Source organism: Nannobrachium achirus (assembly GCF_963921795.1).
Source record: "Nannobrachium achirus genome assembly, chromosome: 12".
In the NCBI taxonomy this organism is placed as follows: Eukaryota; Metazoa; Chordata; class Actinopteri; order Myctophiformes; family Myctophidae; genus Nannobrachium; species Nannobrachium achirus.
In genome coordinates, this window is record NC_137832.1 from 32,179,674 (window position 1) to 32,196,192 (window position 16,519).

Below are 16,519 nucleotides of genomic sequence, written 5' to 3' on the forward strand. Positions count from 1 at the left end.
CACCAAGGGAACATACAGTATTACCACTGAGATCACCGCAGCCATATACTTTTTCCTCACTCGTAAGGGTCCTTTTTTTTTAAAGAAAACTGTACTTCTCACTGCCAGGCATGTCTTGGACTTGATAACATGATTGATCCTATTTTACAGTAGGAGGTCATGCACCCTTTTACTGTCAATACATGATTTAACACATTGTGGTGTAAAACCACTTTTGACACTGACTTACCACGATGAAAGACTACAGCGCCAAAAGCATCACATGTCAGTGTACTGTATGTATTTTACGTACTGTACTGTATATATGCCCCTGCTCCAAATGCTGACCTGTGCATCCTCTTCCATGTGCTCAGTAGTCAGTACTCACTCACTCAGTATACTCTATAGCTTGAGATGTTGCTAGAGATGTTTATTGACTGAAAAGGAGCCCACATGGATACAGGAGATGAATCTGACTCGGTAACGGTGCTAAGCCCACCTAATGTCAGGAGGCCACTAATCCTTAGCAGCATTATTGATTCGGCGGCTCCATGTTGCTGGAGCCCATTATTGACCGAGGAAGGGCACACATGGGGAGGAGAGACTGTACACTGTTCACTCTGAGAGTTTACAAATTTACCCATTTTGTACACAAATGGATAAATGAACACAAGGATTTTACTAGTCTGGGAAACCATCAGTGATACGGTACATTATGTGTAAACACATATTATTTACGCAGCATTCATTACATCGACAAAGATAATTTAACCCATTTAGACCTGAGGCGGATTCTAAAAACACCTTCTTAATCCAGAAAGTTTTTGGAAAAACATGAAATATTTATTAAAAAATAAATAAAATGTTATATTGATTGAAAAGTATGGTTACGTATAGTGTTCCCGGTCTAGATGTGTGATAAGCTAGTGTCGACAGCCTGCTTGCGGTGAAATAAAATGTGGTTTTGTCTCTGCCTTTGATCTTTGATGAGATAAAGTGATTGGCTCTGGCTTGCTAACTGTTTGATGTGAAGCAGATGAAGGTGTTTACTTTTTTTATGAATCCAGCTATTGACCGAGGTAAAGGCGGACTGGAGGGTTGACTTGGAGGCAGGGGTGTCGCAACAAATTCTGGGCCCTGGGTACAAGGATTCACTGTAGGCCCTCCATGAATGTTCTTCATAGGGGGAGGGGGTTTAAACCATTTAGACTGGGAACACATTATTACACATTATTTTGTGCTTTAACTATTGAAAAATAGCAGAGTGCCGCACTGCGAGCTTGTAGATGTCAGTGGTGCTCAAACGTTTTCATGTGAAGGACCCCAAAAACTATATGTATTTGACCACGGACCCCTATCTCAAAATACTTAGTTCCAGGGACCACCCAGAAGCAAAATTTGAGTTTCAAATGTTTGTTTAAAGCTCGCTGTGAGCTTGTATATCTGCTATCTTTCAAAAGCTAAAGTATGAAATAATTAAGGCCCCTCCAACTTGGGCCCTAATAACTCAGTCCCGCTTTTCCCCCCCTTGTGATGCCCCTGCTTGGAGGTAAACTATAGAACGTAAGATAAAGACGGAGTACAGGGTTGACTCAGAGGTAAACTAGACTGGTACATTGTAAGATAAAGACAGAGAGTTGACTCAAAGGTAAACTGTAGTATGTTGTAAGGGGCCCTAGTTCTTATGTACTGCTATTGACTTCAGAGACCTAGCGCGAAGAAGAAAGCGCACGTGGGTGGATTGCATACGAGCTAGGTTGACCTGTACTGTAACAGTATTCTACAAGCTCACCGCATGCGGTATGTTGTTAGAGAAAACATGCAGAAATGTGTAAATACATTGTAGTATTCTGAGAGGCAAAGCCGAATAGAGGCAGGACACAGGGTTTCCAAGTGAAATTACATCTCCACCAAATCACCATTTTTAGAGGTCAGACGAAATCATGTTATTTCAGTTACTGTGTGTGTGTGTGTGTGTGTGTGTGTGTGTGTGTGTGTGTGTGTGTGTGTGTGTGTGTGTGTGTGTGTGTGTGTGTGTGTGTGTGTGTGTATCTGCGTGCGTGCGCGCGCGTGCGTGCGTTTACTAACTAAAAGCAGTCAAACCCTAAATGCATCTGAGTCATCTTGTGAACAGTAATGTGACACAAGACAATTTAGTGTTCTCAATTCTGAAAAGGCAAGAGTTTTTTAATCTTGGCATCATTATTTTGGACCCCTGCCGCGCCGATCGACTGCTACTGGCTGAGTCACAATGCAGAGGAGGGTGTCGATGGCGAGACCTACTGAAATGTAAATGGAATGAAATGGATTCAATCCCGTGCTGCGTGCCGTAAGCTCATGTCAGACGGGTGTAAAGCTCGCCATACTACTAGGGATGGGACGATGAGCGATATTATCGTTTATCGTGATAAAAAACATGCGATAATCGTATCATGGAGATTTAATTTATCGTGATATTGTCCTCTGTCATACACAGGGATCAATTCAAAAAATAGCCGATCTACAAGCTCACAACGCGTCACAACGTGACGCGTTGTGAGCTTGTAGATCTGCTATTTTTTGGCAAATGTTCCGCCCCAGGATAATGGATTTTTATCGCCATAATATCGTGAATCGTCCCATCCCTACATACTACCACACAAACAATGGGGATGGAGGACTCACCTTACGCTGTCTTTCCTGTGCACGGTCACGTACATCTCATACACTCTACCCTGAGGCACTGCACCTGCTGGAACCAGTAAGCTCACACCTGCAGGAGGAGAGAAATGCAGTGCTGAATATTTCAAGATGTCCAATTAACTGACCATGAATTCTGACCTCGTATTTCGTGATTTCAAGGAACGAAACAGGATTATCAATCAATCAATCAATCCGTGAGAGTTAATTATTGAATTCTACTTGAGTTAATTATTGTATTAAGTGAATTGATATTGTACAGTTGCTGCTGCACGTGTCCTTCAATAGTCTTGTTTCCATGCCCACTGCTTTTAATGTGATTGATGTTAGTGATTGATGGCAGACATTTTAATCTAGCCTGCAAACTCCTACATTGAATCATTGAATATAGCACATCATTGTGGTAATGTTTGTCATGCTAATAGTCCTAGTAGCAGTTGGAAAACTGTATATGGGTTTTTCATCATTAGGTTGCAAGTATATTCCAAAACCACTGTCTAGCAGTGTGTCTAGTATTTAACTATCAATAGCTTGTTACAGCATTCAGTTCATAAACAAAGCTGCATAAATTGCTATTGTCACCTTTACTGTACTATATAACTTTATCATTAGTTTAACTTTTGTAGCAGTAGACTGCAGTGCTTTAACTTTTTGGGATGGTCAGTGCTTCTCATTACTGGGGGTCATTCGTTACCATCAAAAATGTTGCTTATTTTAGCTTTAATTTATACTTTGACCCTTTATACTTTGACCCTTGTGTGGCTCAACAAAAATGATATATTTTCGACTGGGAAGAAAGTGTCGCATTGACCCTTTTTTCGGTTGAAAACAATTCATTTTGGCAAATGAAAAGGGTCGAAAGAGTCATGTAATGAAATAAATCAGCCTTCAGGTCACTACCAATCCTTAATCATTATGACCGTGATTAATAGAAGTGGAAAGCACTAGAGCCTGATTTATACTTGGTTGTGTGCAATGCGTTGTTACTGAGCTTGTAGATCGACACCGGCACGCAACTCAATATAAATCAGGCTTAATGTTACCAGAGTTGGGCACTATGAGGTGTCCTCCCTGGTTGTTGAAGGATCCATGTGCGGTACAGGAAGGATCTCTGGTTCGCGCCAGGCTCTGGTTGCGAAGGTTCATGGTATCGCTGTTATCCAACAGAGACTGGGTCAGCTGGAAAGTAAGCAGCACAGATGAGGGGATTGATAGCAAAGCATGGTTCATAGGACATGTCATAATATATTGAATAGCATTGTGCACGAAGGTAGAGTTTTGAGGGTCTGTGTCGTACTGTGTTTAAAAGGAAAATAATATATTTTCGACAAAGAAAGGGAGCAGTTCATCCACCTCCGAGAAAAAACAGTTGAGAGAAAGTGATATAATAGATAGCATAATAGATTCACAGTGGACTGCATCAGCGTTTATAATAGATTCTATGTACTGTAAGTGTAGTGCACTCAGTTGAATTTGCCAAGGCATTTGTTCTATTATTGTCAAGCCAGCACGTGGTTCTGAACACGGATATTTGTAAATAGCCTTGGTAAAAAGAGGGATACGGTACTGTAGAGGTCATAGTCATCTGAAAATAATTGAAGGTTAAAAAAGTGTAGACGATTTAATTCACTGTAGTTGTTTTGAGTGATTCTGCTTGCAGTAACAACAGCCTCTTTTTAACATTTAATGGCCTTTAATGTATTCAACTTATTGAATTGAGTTTAGCTGAGTGAGTCTGCTTGTAGTAACATCAGCCTATTTTACACTATTTAATGCGATTTAATGTATTTGACAAGCAAGTGTCTTTTTGTTTGCTTATAGAGACAAAGCAGGGAAAGAAACTGTTAGTATCTGCTCTGGGAACGCTGCCACGGGGCAAAGCTAGCTCACCCTGTTCTGAAATGAGGATTAAGTTGTCACAGTAAAGTTAAAACCCCTCGGGGGCAAAGCAGTACAATATACAATAATACCTGACCTGATGCTTTGCACTGGGGTTGACCGCTTCTAACTGCTGAGCAACAGAATGCAGCCTTACCTTAGGAGACAGTTTAGAGGTGAAGTCTCCTCCTAGGTCATCTTGGGGTGTGACCAGGCCAGAGGAGTTGTATACTTTGATCTTCAGATTGGGCAGGGGGTCCAGCAGAGGGGAGTTGGTCATGGGGATTTTGTCTGAAACATCGTGGAGAGCATACACAGGACCGCGATACATGGCTGCAGCGTTGGTCAAGTCAGGTGGAGCGGTCAGAAGATCAGCTAGGGATGTGGCGAGGGGCAATGGCCAGAGGGAAGGAGGCAGGAGCAGCAAGAAAGAGAAATCAGTGAAGAACATAATTATTAATACAGTCTTTTCTTGACACTCTTCTGCAGTGTCTGTCTGATCAGCTAAAAGAGTCATCATATCTAACTTATATAATAAGTTATCATGGTCTTTCAGATTTCATTTTCACAACATCTATCTGTAGATATAATTGCGACCGTAAGGTCGCAGTTTAGTATGAAAACCTCCACCGGCCGTCCGTCGGTCACACGTGCGGTCGTCGACGTGTGATGAGGTCACGATGAGTCATCTATGCCCAAATATAGATTTCTAGGTCAGATGGCCCATAGAGTTTGTGATGTCAAACCTAGCAACCCAATATAAACAAACCTGATGTCAGACCTGAAGTATCCTTTTATACCCATATATGGAGATACAGAGATCTCCATATATGGGCAGTTTAGTATGAAAACCTCCACCGGCCGTCCGTCGGTCACACGTGCGGTCGACCGCACGTCACACGTGCGGTCGACGTGTGATGAGGTCACGATGAGTCATCTATGCCCAAATATAGATTTCTAGGTCAGATGGCCCATAGAGTTTGTGATGTCAAACCTAGCAACCCAATATAAACAAACCTGATGTCAGACCTGAAGTATCCTTTTATACCCATATATGGAGATACAGAGATCTCCATATATGGGCATATTAGAAAGCCCATATATGGGCATATACGGATGACATCAGGGATATCCATATATGGGCATAAAAGGGACAAGGGCTTACAGTTAAGAGATCTCCATATATGGGCATATCAGAAAGCCCATATATGTTCATATACTGATGACATCAGGAATATCCATATATGGGCATAAAAGGGACAAGGACTTACAGTTAAGAGATCTCCATATATGGGCATAAAGGGACAAGGACTGTTACAGTAGATATAGAGATGTCCATATATGGGCATAAATGAACAAGGACTGACAAACACTGAGATCTCCATATAACCTATGGGAATATAAGGGACGAGGACTGTCAGCTTGTAGACCTATTTTCTAAATATTGTTGTACATTAAAAACTTGAAATGGGTCGTTCTGCATAGTACTTGGGATTTGTTGATGTAAATGTTCACATAGAGTGTAATAATTGGTAAAACAAACTTTTGGCCTATTTGTGGAGAGAGTCTTACTGGTATATATCCTATATTTCTATATAAATATCAGCTGATGAACCTCACTGCGCGTCAGGTTCTCCGAATCTCCGCCCTTCTCTGACCACGGAAATGCCAATGCCACTGACCCTACTTAGTGCTGGTGGCCGTGGCTTTGACATTTTTGAGGCACAGCCACGACGCTGTAATTATTTTATTCAGCTAACTGAAACCCTGCTGCACTGTACAGTTTCACCCGGGCAGCTAGCGTTCTGCTTGGACTGTGCTTTAAATCGCACGCCATATTTTAATAATGAGTCTGAAAGCCACTCTCTAAGTGTGTGTCCTCGTGCCCCCAGGTGTGAGGCATGGCCTGGAACTTACAGAGTCATCCTAGCAGGACGTATACCTAGGTGGATAGCATGCAAATTCTGTTCATTAAACAGCATGCTCTCAATATCAAGTCCACTGTCGTTATTGCAATCCAAGTACTTTTCCACTCTCGCTCCCATCGCCTGTAGAATAGCATGTGTCATACTGTTACCCTGAGGCAGAATATACTCACAGAGCCTGCTAATTAGCAGCCATGTTTGCATCTCAATCATTCTCTAACACCACAAGATGTTCAACATGTGACATGTTTGCCCTTGAGTTGATGCGACTAATGCAACGATAATTGCAAAACACATCAGCATCTACAGTGTCTGTCATGCCACGCAATGCTCTCAGCGTGTCCCATGGTTATACCTTGACATTTGCATGTGTAGTGTTGCATGCTAAATGCACGCGCGCGCACACACACACACGGACACGGACATTGTGTACAGTCCACCCAAGGGACCAGGGGTGTCGCACCAACTTCTGGGCCCTGGGTACAAGGATTCACTGAGTTATTTTGTGCTTTAACTATTGAAAAATAGCAGATATACAAGCTCACAGCGCGGCACCGAGTGCCGCGCTGCAAGCTTGTAGATCTGCTATTTTTGAAAAATCATGAAAATTCGTTGAATGTGTGAATATGTTTCTATGTCAGTGGTGCTCAAACTTTTTCATGTGAAGGACCCCCAGAATATTTTGTATTTGGCTACGGACATCCATCTCAAAATATTTAGTTCCAGGTACCCCCCCCCCCCCCCCCCAAGCAAAATTTGAGTTACAAATGTTTGCTTAAAATACATATTACTAAAAGATTTGCACACATTTTCACAACTTTTCAAAAATAGCAGATCTACAAGCTCGCAGCTTGTAAATCTGCTCTTTTTCAATAGCTAAACAGAATAATTAAGCCCCCCCCCCCCCCCAACTTGGGCCCTAGTAACTCAGTCCCACTTTCCCCCCCTTGTGACGCCCCTGCAAGGGACAACGTGCTCATATTCACTGTCACACAATCAAGCACCTCATATGGCATACTACACATGCACACATGTAAGCAGTGATTACATTATGTGTCTAAGTGGCTAGATGAAGGAGAATGGACACTCTGAGCTTCCATTTTCCTCTCACGGTTAATCATTGAAAGGTTAGCGTTAGCCATGGGCCTGAACAAGGTGATTAGCTAATTAGTGTAACATGCTCATCAACATGCATGTCACAACTTACATACAGTAGGATGTGCCTAGAGTATAATGTTTTATGTTAGTGTTATAACTATATTTTTGTCTGCCAGCTTGCTGTTTTAGGCTACATCTACATGGCTCAGTATTTGTGCTATGTTGTAGAATTCTCTATGAAAGGCACTTGGGAATGTTTTATAAATGTTTCAACTTAAACCATTCTCACCATCCTCTCACTCCTGGTCATCAATGTTAAATGAAACTATTTTCAGGGCTTGCAAAAATAAAAATAAAAAAGATGAATGTGTGATGTGTCCTAATAATAGTCCGTTAAGTCTCTTCCTTACTCGTCTTACGTGTCTGTCTGTCTGTCTGTCTGTCTGTCTGTCTGTCTGTCTGTCTGTCTGTCTGTCTGTCTGTCTGTCTGTCTGTCTGTCTGTCTGTCTGTCTGTCTGTCTGTCTGTCTGTCTGTCTGTCTGTCTGTCTTCTCTCTCTCTCTCTCTCTCTCTCTCTCTCTCTCTCTCTCTCTCTCTCTCTCTCTCAATCATCTCTCTCTCATCTCTCTCTCTCCATCTCTCTCTCTCTCTCTCTCTCTCTCTCTCTCTCTCTCTCTCTCTCTCTCTCTCTCTCTCTCTCTCTCTCTCTCTCTCTCAATCATCTCTCTCTCATCATCAGGCTGTTTACTTTTAAAGCCAGCGGGTATTCATGCCAAATCATCCTTGCTGAAATTTAATTAATGACTAACAGAATGCCAGAATGTGTGCGTGTGTGTGCGTGTGTGTGTGTGTGTGTGTGTGTTAGGGTATTTGTGAGAGAGAAAAGATGAGTCTTTGTAAGACACACACACGCGCACACGCACGCACACACACACACACACACACACACACACACACACACACACACACACACACACACACACACACACACACACACACACACTGTCATTGATCCATTAGGTCCTGTGTAGATTGATAACTTCAACTTGGTATCAGCTAATCAGCTAAACTCCAAGCCAAAACACCTGCGCTGGTATCAGTGCATCACCAGTTAGGACAGTACATGATCTGATCAGCGGTTCACTACCTGTGGATCTGGCACTTTGGGGAAGATTCCAAATATGTTATTGCAAAATATACAGTATCATTAGATAGAAGTTCCTTGGGGTGAACAAAACAAACCTTGTTAACCACTGGACAGAAGCAGAGAAAGAGACAATGAAATGGGGTGGTGTGTGTCGCGTCAGCTTGTCTGCTGTGTGCATCTATCGGCACACAGGCTCATATACTTAGAGATGCTGAAGCCACAGTATGGACAACGACCCGAGTGAAATATGACTCCACTTAAATAGAAAGATAGACAACTAATGTCTGCCTGGGATCTCACTGCAGCAGACAGGGAGAGGGGAGTGCATGTCAGTGAATGGTGAAACAGATGAATCACATACAGTTTGGATTGACAGCCTGTGACAGTATCAGCAGCACCACCGTAAAGCCTCCAGAAAGGGGGCAAGAAGAGTTCCTCTATAGTGGAGGTCCAGTCTCTTTCTTAGTTACGCCTCTGTCGGGCTGAAACCTTGAATCTCCAAATCCAAAATCCTACTTTTTATGTTTTTTCCATTTCCTGAAAAGTAATGTTTTACACCAGACAGTGGCGAGTAGCACATCCTTTATCAAACACAGCAGGGGTTAGGGTTAGGAAGGCAGGTGGAGGCATGGGCAGCTCTGACTTCTGCAACTACAGGACATTTATACACACTGTGTAGTGTCTAGATAGAAGATGGTATTAAAGCAGATTACTCTGCCCTGTCCTAACAATAATACTTCTTCTTACTATGTATGGTGTTGGGGGTTCAGTCAGGCATTTTCAGGACAAACTAGGTTCCCTCGTTCTCTCAAAAATAACAAAATTATAAATAATTTCACCCCCCTGTGTCTGTCCTCACCTGATCTTGCAGTTTTGATGTTGACAGACTGGAATCCTCCGTTGAGCGCTGAGGTGTCGATGATGTCAGAGTCGAAGTCGCGATGAGTCTTGCGGTACACGAAGAGCGCCACAATGACTGAGATGACCAGGCACATGATGACCGCGATGACGATGCCCACATAGAGCGCTACGTCATCTGTACTGGGGGCAGCTGAAGAGAGTCAGAGACAAAGATAGATAGACACTTTTATGCTTTATTATGTCACTACTCCGTATAATGTGCCTGTACAGAGGGAAATGGCTAAAAAGGTTTCACTTCTTGAAAATAATTTTCAAACACTCATACTACAGAGAGAGAGAGAGAGAGGGGGGGGGGGGGGGGGGTTTATTATACAAAGAGAAACAATAATTGGAACTTCTCAGGAAAAAGTGTGGGCAAGCCAGAAAAGTATGTGAAAAATGGGCTAACACAGAAATGATAATCCCCCTCTCTTCAGGAAGCTGACACTGTACTATTAAGTACTCCTCTTAATGGGTCCTCTTGCAAATAAGTTTTAAATAGCCCTCCACCTGGTATCTCACACTCATTTGTCTACACAGAGAAAGAGGGAGCGAGAGAGAGAGAGATATGCGTGGGACGTCCTCCACAAAGGTCTGACACGCACTTCTAAAAACATAATAAGGCTGTTAATTATTTCAGAAGGTCCTGTAACATCTTTCCTCCATTATTCTGAACGTTGAACGGCACCTCAAACAGATCAGTCGTGGCTTTTTAAATTCAAGATCAATATTCTATATAAAAGCGGCTGAGAACATTTAACTGATGAGCTGATTAGCCTGGTAATGAGGGCCTAAAAGTCACAAAATAAAAGGTGCACCAGACATGAGAGGAATGGAGAAAGCTTAAAGGGTGGAGGGAAAAGGAAATGGAGAGGAAAGGAATGGAATGGAACGGAACATGGAGGAGAGGCAGAGACCACGGCACAAGAGACAAAAGAAGAATGAAGAAAGGGGACTTTAAAGAAGGGGCGATAAGTGGAGAGGAGGAAAAGAGGGCAAGAGGAAGAGTAAATGGAACGCACTTGAACTTCAAAGCAGAAAAACAAACAAGCCTACATGAAACATGAAAGCTGCAATGAAACTAGGTTTTAATTTTTTATTTTTTTCTTCCAGGACTCTCTTTTCACACTTGCCACTCGTTAATCGCATCCTCTGTAGCCAGTGGGAGGGGATGAATACAGAACTGAAGGAATGCTCCTTTTCTTTTAATCCGTCCTTAAAGTTGAGAGGCCGATAACAGGCTTTTTTAGCTGCCTTTTTAACTGCCTGAGTCATGTGCGGTGGGATTTGCTTGTTGTCATCTCACATGGAACAAGCGGAGAAAGCATGAACTCGATTATGTGTGAAACCCGCTGCTTTGATGATGCACACACACAGGCATCAATTCTTCATTGCATCATCACACGCCTTCACCCTGACAAGCATGACACACATGAACACTTAGGATGTATGTTCTTAACCTGCCACTTGAGGGTGCTCTAAACCACTTTTTCCTCCTACACCTCATGGGAGAATAGGTGTGCAGAGAGGCAATATATATTAACGTTTGAGACTGTGATGAGTGGACAATTAGCCCTATTCACACCCTGCCCACTCAGCAACTTCCTGGTGCTGGAGTGACGCTTTGAAGCGTAAACTCTGCTAAAAGCCCATAGAGTTAACACAGAAATCGCTAATTTAATGCAATTTCCGAATAGTAAAGTGTAAAATATGGATAGCATGATCAAGAACACAATATAGTAAAAGGCACAAAGCATTACAATTTACTTTACCGTTCGAAATAATGATTTGTTGGCTTTAAGTCCAGCGATTTCTGTGTTAGTTTCCCCTTCAAAGCTGACGTCAGCACCAGGAAGTTGCTGAGAAATTCGCTGAGTGGTCGGGTGTGAATAGGGTCCATAGTTTCAGAGAATAATTGATGTGCAGTTTTGCCAAGCAAAGGCATTTCTTCTTGAGAATTTGATTCTCTAAATCCCGATATAACATCCACGTCTGGACTTTATCCAATTAGCTACACCATAGGGATAGCTGTCAAAAAGCAAGGTCTCAAATCATGGCCGGTGTTTGACACTGGCTCTCCTACCTACATGTACGCTACCAATTTCAGTTTTCTGCAAACCCCAGCAGCAAGACAAAAAAGGCATAAGGAGGCAATTGTATGTTCTGGTCTTTATACTTGGTGATGATCAGGGTAAGAGCAATTTAATTATCACCATAATTTATCTGCAACATCATTCTTATCATCATCATCATCATCATGATCAGTTCCATTAACTTCTCCAACACTGGTATTCAACGGCCCTTTTCCAAAAGCTTTCATAGCTCAAGAATTTGATTCTAGTATTGTGATCTCCTCAGAATGTAAATTCGTTACCTCACAGCTCAACAACGTCACAATTTCCATATACCATAGTGGACTCTACAGGATGGAGCTACAGGAGAGTAGGGCTGACTCCTATATTTCTTAACACTGGAATGTGATGACACTTTGGGATCAGTAAAGAAGGCGCCTGTTGTCTGTGTGTGCTTGTGCTGAAGAAATAAAAATATGTGCAGTATATGTGCTCTTAACCCCTCCCCCCCATCTCTGTTTGGTTTTTGTCACAAGTGGGTAACCTACATACAACCTGGCACTATATTTTTTACTCTCCCTGTTCAAGGTAGAATGGTATGATGGCCACCACATATTGTAAGTACTGGTGGTGGTCGCTACAATGCTTCATCGATCCGCCACCTATGAATTACCACACAAGTGATATAATACACAAAAACAACAATATTGAGGTTCTCTCTGGGAGTAACAAGGATCAGGAACGAGTACATCAGAGGGACAGAGGGATGTTTTGGAGATAAAGCCAGAGAGGCCAGACTGAGATGGTTTGGAAATGTGTCATGCGACTAAGCAGCCATGTATGCGAAACACATACTGTATACACAAATTTGACATAACACAAAGAACAAAACAAGATTACATACATAAAGAAGACCAATGTCGACCGCTTACTGCGCTTAGCCTACCCCTGGCCAATATAAGCCTCAAAGTCTACTGATGGACAAAGGACCTATTTAGTCTGACCTTATTGTATGCTGGAACACTATCACCTTCCTGAAGGCAGCAACCTACATTGTCCATACAACACATGGCTAGTGTTTGAGGTGATATTCCTTGCCAACCATAAAATGCTGCTATCATACGTAAATGTATATACCCTCTAAAGTTGTTGTCCAACAAATGTCCAGTTGTTGCATCAGTTGTGCCTTTAGGGCTTCAGACAAACATCCATACCAAGTGGTACAACAGTACTGAAGAACACTCACATAATAACAGAAGTGAACAAAAGAAGAATCCGTCTACTAGCACCAAAAAATCTGAGACGGCGAAGGAAATGGATTGTTTGCTTTCCTTTCTTTCCCACTGATTCAATCTGATCTTTCCATGACAAAAGATGGTCTATTACTACTTGTAGGTGATCTATTCACTATGAATAGTAATGGGGGATCTGTGTATCACTAGTGGTGCACCAAAAACAATCTCTTCTGTCTTTTTTGTGTTAATGATGAGGGTGATAGTGAGTATATCGGTAGAAGGATGCGGAGGTTGGAACTGCCAGGCAGGAGGCCTAGAGGAAGACCAAAGAGGAGATTTATGGATGTAGTGAAAGAGGACATGAAGTTTGTTGGTGTGAAAGAGGAGGAGGCAGAGGACAGGGTGAGATGGAGGCAGATGATTCGCTGTGGCGACCCCTGAAGGGAACAGCCAAAAGGAAAAGAAGGATACACAATAGGAATTTAAGCAATTAACTCATTGACTGCCAAGGCCCGAGTTTCCCGAGTTATTACAGTAGTCCCAGGCTGCCAGAGCCCGAGTTTCCCGAGTTGGAAGCCATTTTGAAAAAAAAAAATTTCAAATTTTTTTTTTATAAAAAAATTTCTAAAAATGCCTCAAATGTATTAGGCATGATCGCAATTGTGAAATTGCATGTGTAGCCCCATAACAAACAAACACATCTTTCAAAATGTCAAAAATGGCTGTTTTGTCTGACTTTGAAGGCTTGTAACTCATGAATGCCTGAACGGATTTCCAAGCGGATTTTTTTGTTTGAAAGCTGTTAAAAAGTACTACACATATGATGCATATATGGTGCATGGGCGTGCACGATCCGTGCACTAAAAATTGATCCGTGCACTAGAAATCTAGGATAGTGGCAGTCTGGTACTTGGGGGCCATCTTGAAATGGCATTCAATGAGTTAAAGTTAGGGCAGGTGATATATATATTTTTTGTTAAAACAAAACGTTTTTAAAAGGTTAAAGCACTATAGTCTGATTGCGACCGAAGGTCGCAGAATACCATGAGAAATGTCGCAGCTTGTCAGTCAGTCAGTCAGTCAGTCAGTCAGTCAGTCAGTCAGTAGGTACACAATTTTACTGTCTATGGGTTGGTTCCCTTGTCACTGTGACATCACGGGTGATATACAGGTGACATCCCCTTACCTTACCTTATGTAAAAGTCCAAATAATGGGTATCCCTTTCATGCCCATATATGAAGATCCCTGATGTCATCGAGATATATATATATATATATATATATATATATATATATATATATATATATATATATATATATATATATATATATATCACTGGCCAAATGGCAAAGGCATTGCCCATATCTGTGTGGTTCAGATAGGGATCTCCATGTATGTGCATAAAATATATTGTATGTATATGGATACATATTATTATTCATAAAGGATTCCCAGAAACAAAATCCCTTTTATGCCCATATCCTGTATGGAGATTTCTGATGACATCAATCCCAGGCCTTAATTGGCCCAAGAGCATACTTTACTCTGATTTACACCCTACCTTTCCCGAAAACGTTAATATTATTTAAGTCCATATGTATATGGATATATATATATATTAATAAAGGATAAAATAAATAAAATGTCCATATATAGTATGGGCATTCCCAGATGATGCCCTGTTAGGGTACGCCCTTATGCCCATAGATGGAGATCCCCAGGCATAAAAACAGGCCCTAATTTGCCAAGGCCCTGCTTGGCTTTACTAATCAACATACGTTTTATGCCCATATATGGAGATCTCTGTCCCAATGTCATCAATATTAAGGATTATTTGGTAATGTCCATATATGGGCATGTTTTGACATAACATTGTTGACTATCATGCAGGGGTCTCCATTATGGGTAACTGGTCCGATATTCATCACTGGCCAGATGGCCAAGAATTGGCCAGCAAGAGCCGTTGGCCGCCGCGTCCACGTCCATGGACGCGGCCGTGGACGCGTCCACGGACGCGGACGCGAAAAAAAACGTCCGTGGACGCGAGGCCGCGTCCACGGACGCAAACGGCCGGCCGTCCCGGCCGTGGACGCGGCCGTGGACGAGGCCGTGGACGCAGACGGCCGGGGACGCGGCCGTGGACGAGGCCGCGGACGTGGACGCAAACGGCCGGCCGTGGACGAGTCCATGGACGAGGCCGCGAAAAAAAGGCAGCGAAAAAAAAAAAAAAAGGTGTCTATTGTATGTATTTTTTGATGGAGAATTCAAATATGACCTTCTTTTTTGCATAGGACAACTCTAACCTGCATCAATTGGTATTTTATAATTGCCAATTGTACCCTATCCATCTGAAAAACAAATTGGATGTCTATTGTATGTATTTTTTGATGGAGAATTCAAATATTACCTTCTTTTTGGGATAGGACAACTCTAACCTGCATCAATTGGTATTTTATAATTGCCAATTGTACCCTATCCATCTGAAAAACAAATTGGATGTCTATTGTATGTATTTTTTGATGGGGAATTCAAATGTTACCTTCTTTTTTAGATAGGACAACTCTAACCTGCATCAATTGGTGCATCAACCTACTATCTATCTATCTATCTATCTATCCATCTATCCATCTATCCATCTATCTATCCATCTATTTATTTATACTTCACCTTTAGTCCAGAAGAGAGTTCAGCATCAGGAACTTGCACACATGTAACTGTGTCATGACTGTGGCATGGAGCTAAAACAGGGCTATGTTAAATACTCAAAATGACTCTGATGGACCAATCAGGGTGGTGGTGGGGGGAGGGATCAACAATAGACAGAAACTGGATAATGCTTTGTTAACTGTCCCACCTAAGTCCCTGCTAGTCTGAACAAACATCACCTTCCCTCTCATAACACTACTACTACTACTACATTTATATAAAGCTGCTCTTGCATTTGAATTCAAGTCTGACACAAGTTAAGGTTAACTTAGGTAGTATTTCATTTTGCTGGCTTTTAGGGTCTGTGTGTGAGTGTGTAGGCTCACAAATTATTATAATTGTCATTAAGTGACTCTATCTATCTATCTATCTATCTATCTATCTATCTATCTATCCATCTATCCATCTATCCATCTATTTATTTATACTTACTGTTTACATTTTCTATAAATATTTATTTCTATATAAAACTCAGTTGTGTGGAGTTATTGTGTGCCTTTTCTTGTACCTAAAGAGTCCATTTGTTCACTAGACATTAAGTCAAGGTTACTATTTTGAGTTGAAGCTAAGTGTTTTATTGCTTTGTGGTTTAACATGATTTAAAAGGCAAATTCATTGTTATGGTTACTTTAGAAGACTGCTTTTGCATTCATGAGTTAAAAAGAGAGCCAAGCTAATTTAAAGAGTTAAGTTAAAGGAACACAAAACATGACCTAACTCGCTGCCATTGGACAGACAGTTACAACATAGGCCTACTCTTATCTTTCACAGAACAGACAATTATCATTTGTTTTATCTATTTGAGACTATGTAGCTGCTCTATGGGAAATAGAGCATTATATCAGCCTATTCAATTGATAATGACCAATGGGTGCCAGTTTCTAAGTAGTTAACCATATT

General features: G+C 41.7%; 1 protein-coding gene across 1 annotated transcript in view; it reads right to left on the minus strand.

Annotated features, from left to right (window-relative positions):
* LOC308295526 (netrin receptor UNC5C-like) overlaps positions 1 to 16,519 on the minus strand; it is a gene marked incomplete at its 5' end in the record, with an annotated part of 164,968 nt that overhangs the window by 19,803 nt on the left and 128,646 nt on the right. The window contains 4 exons of the mRNA XM_080738578.1: positions 2,644 to 2,731; positions 3,702 to 3,837; positions 4,694 to 4,911; positions 9,565 to 9,756. Of these exons, the coding sequence (XP_080594704.1) occupies positions 2,644 to 2,731; positions 3,702 to 3,837; positions 4,694 to 4,911; positions 9,565 to 9,756 (634 nt within the window). The remainder of the gene's footprint in view (positions 1 to 2,643; positions 2,732 to 3,701; positions 3,838 to 4,693; positions 4,912 to 9,564; positions 9,757 to 16,519) is intronic.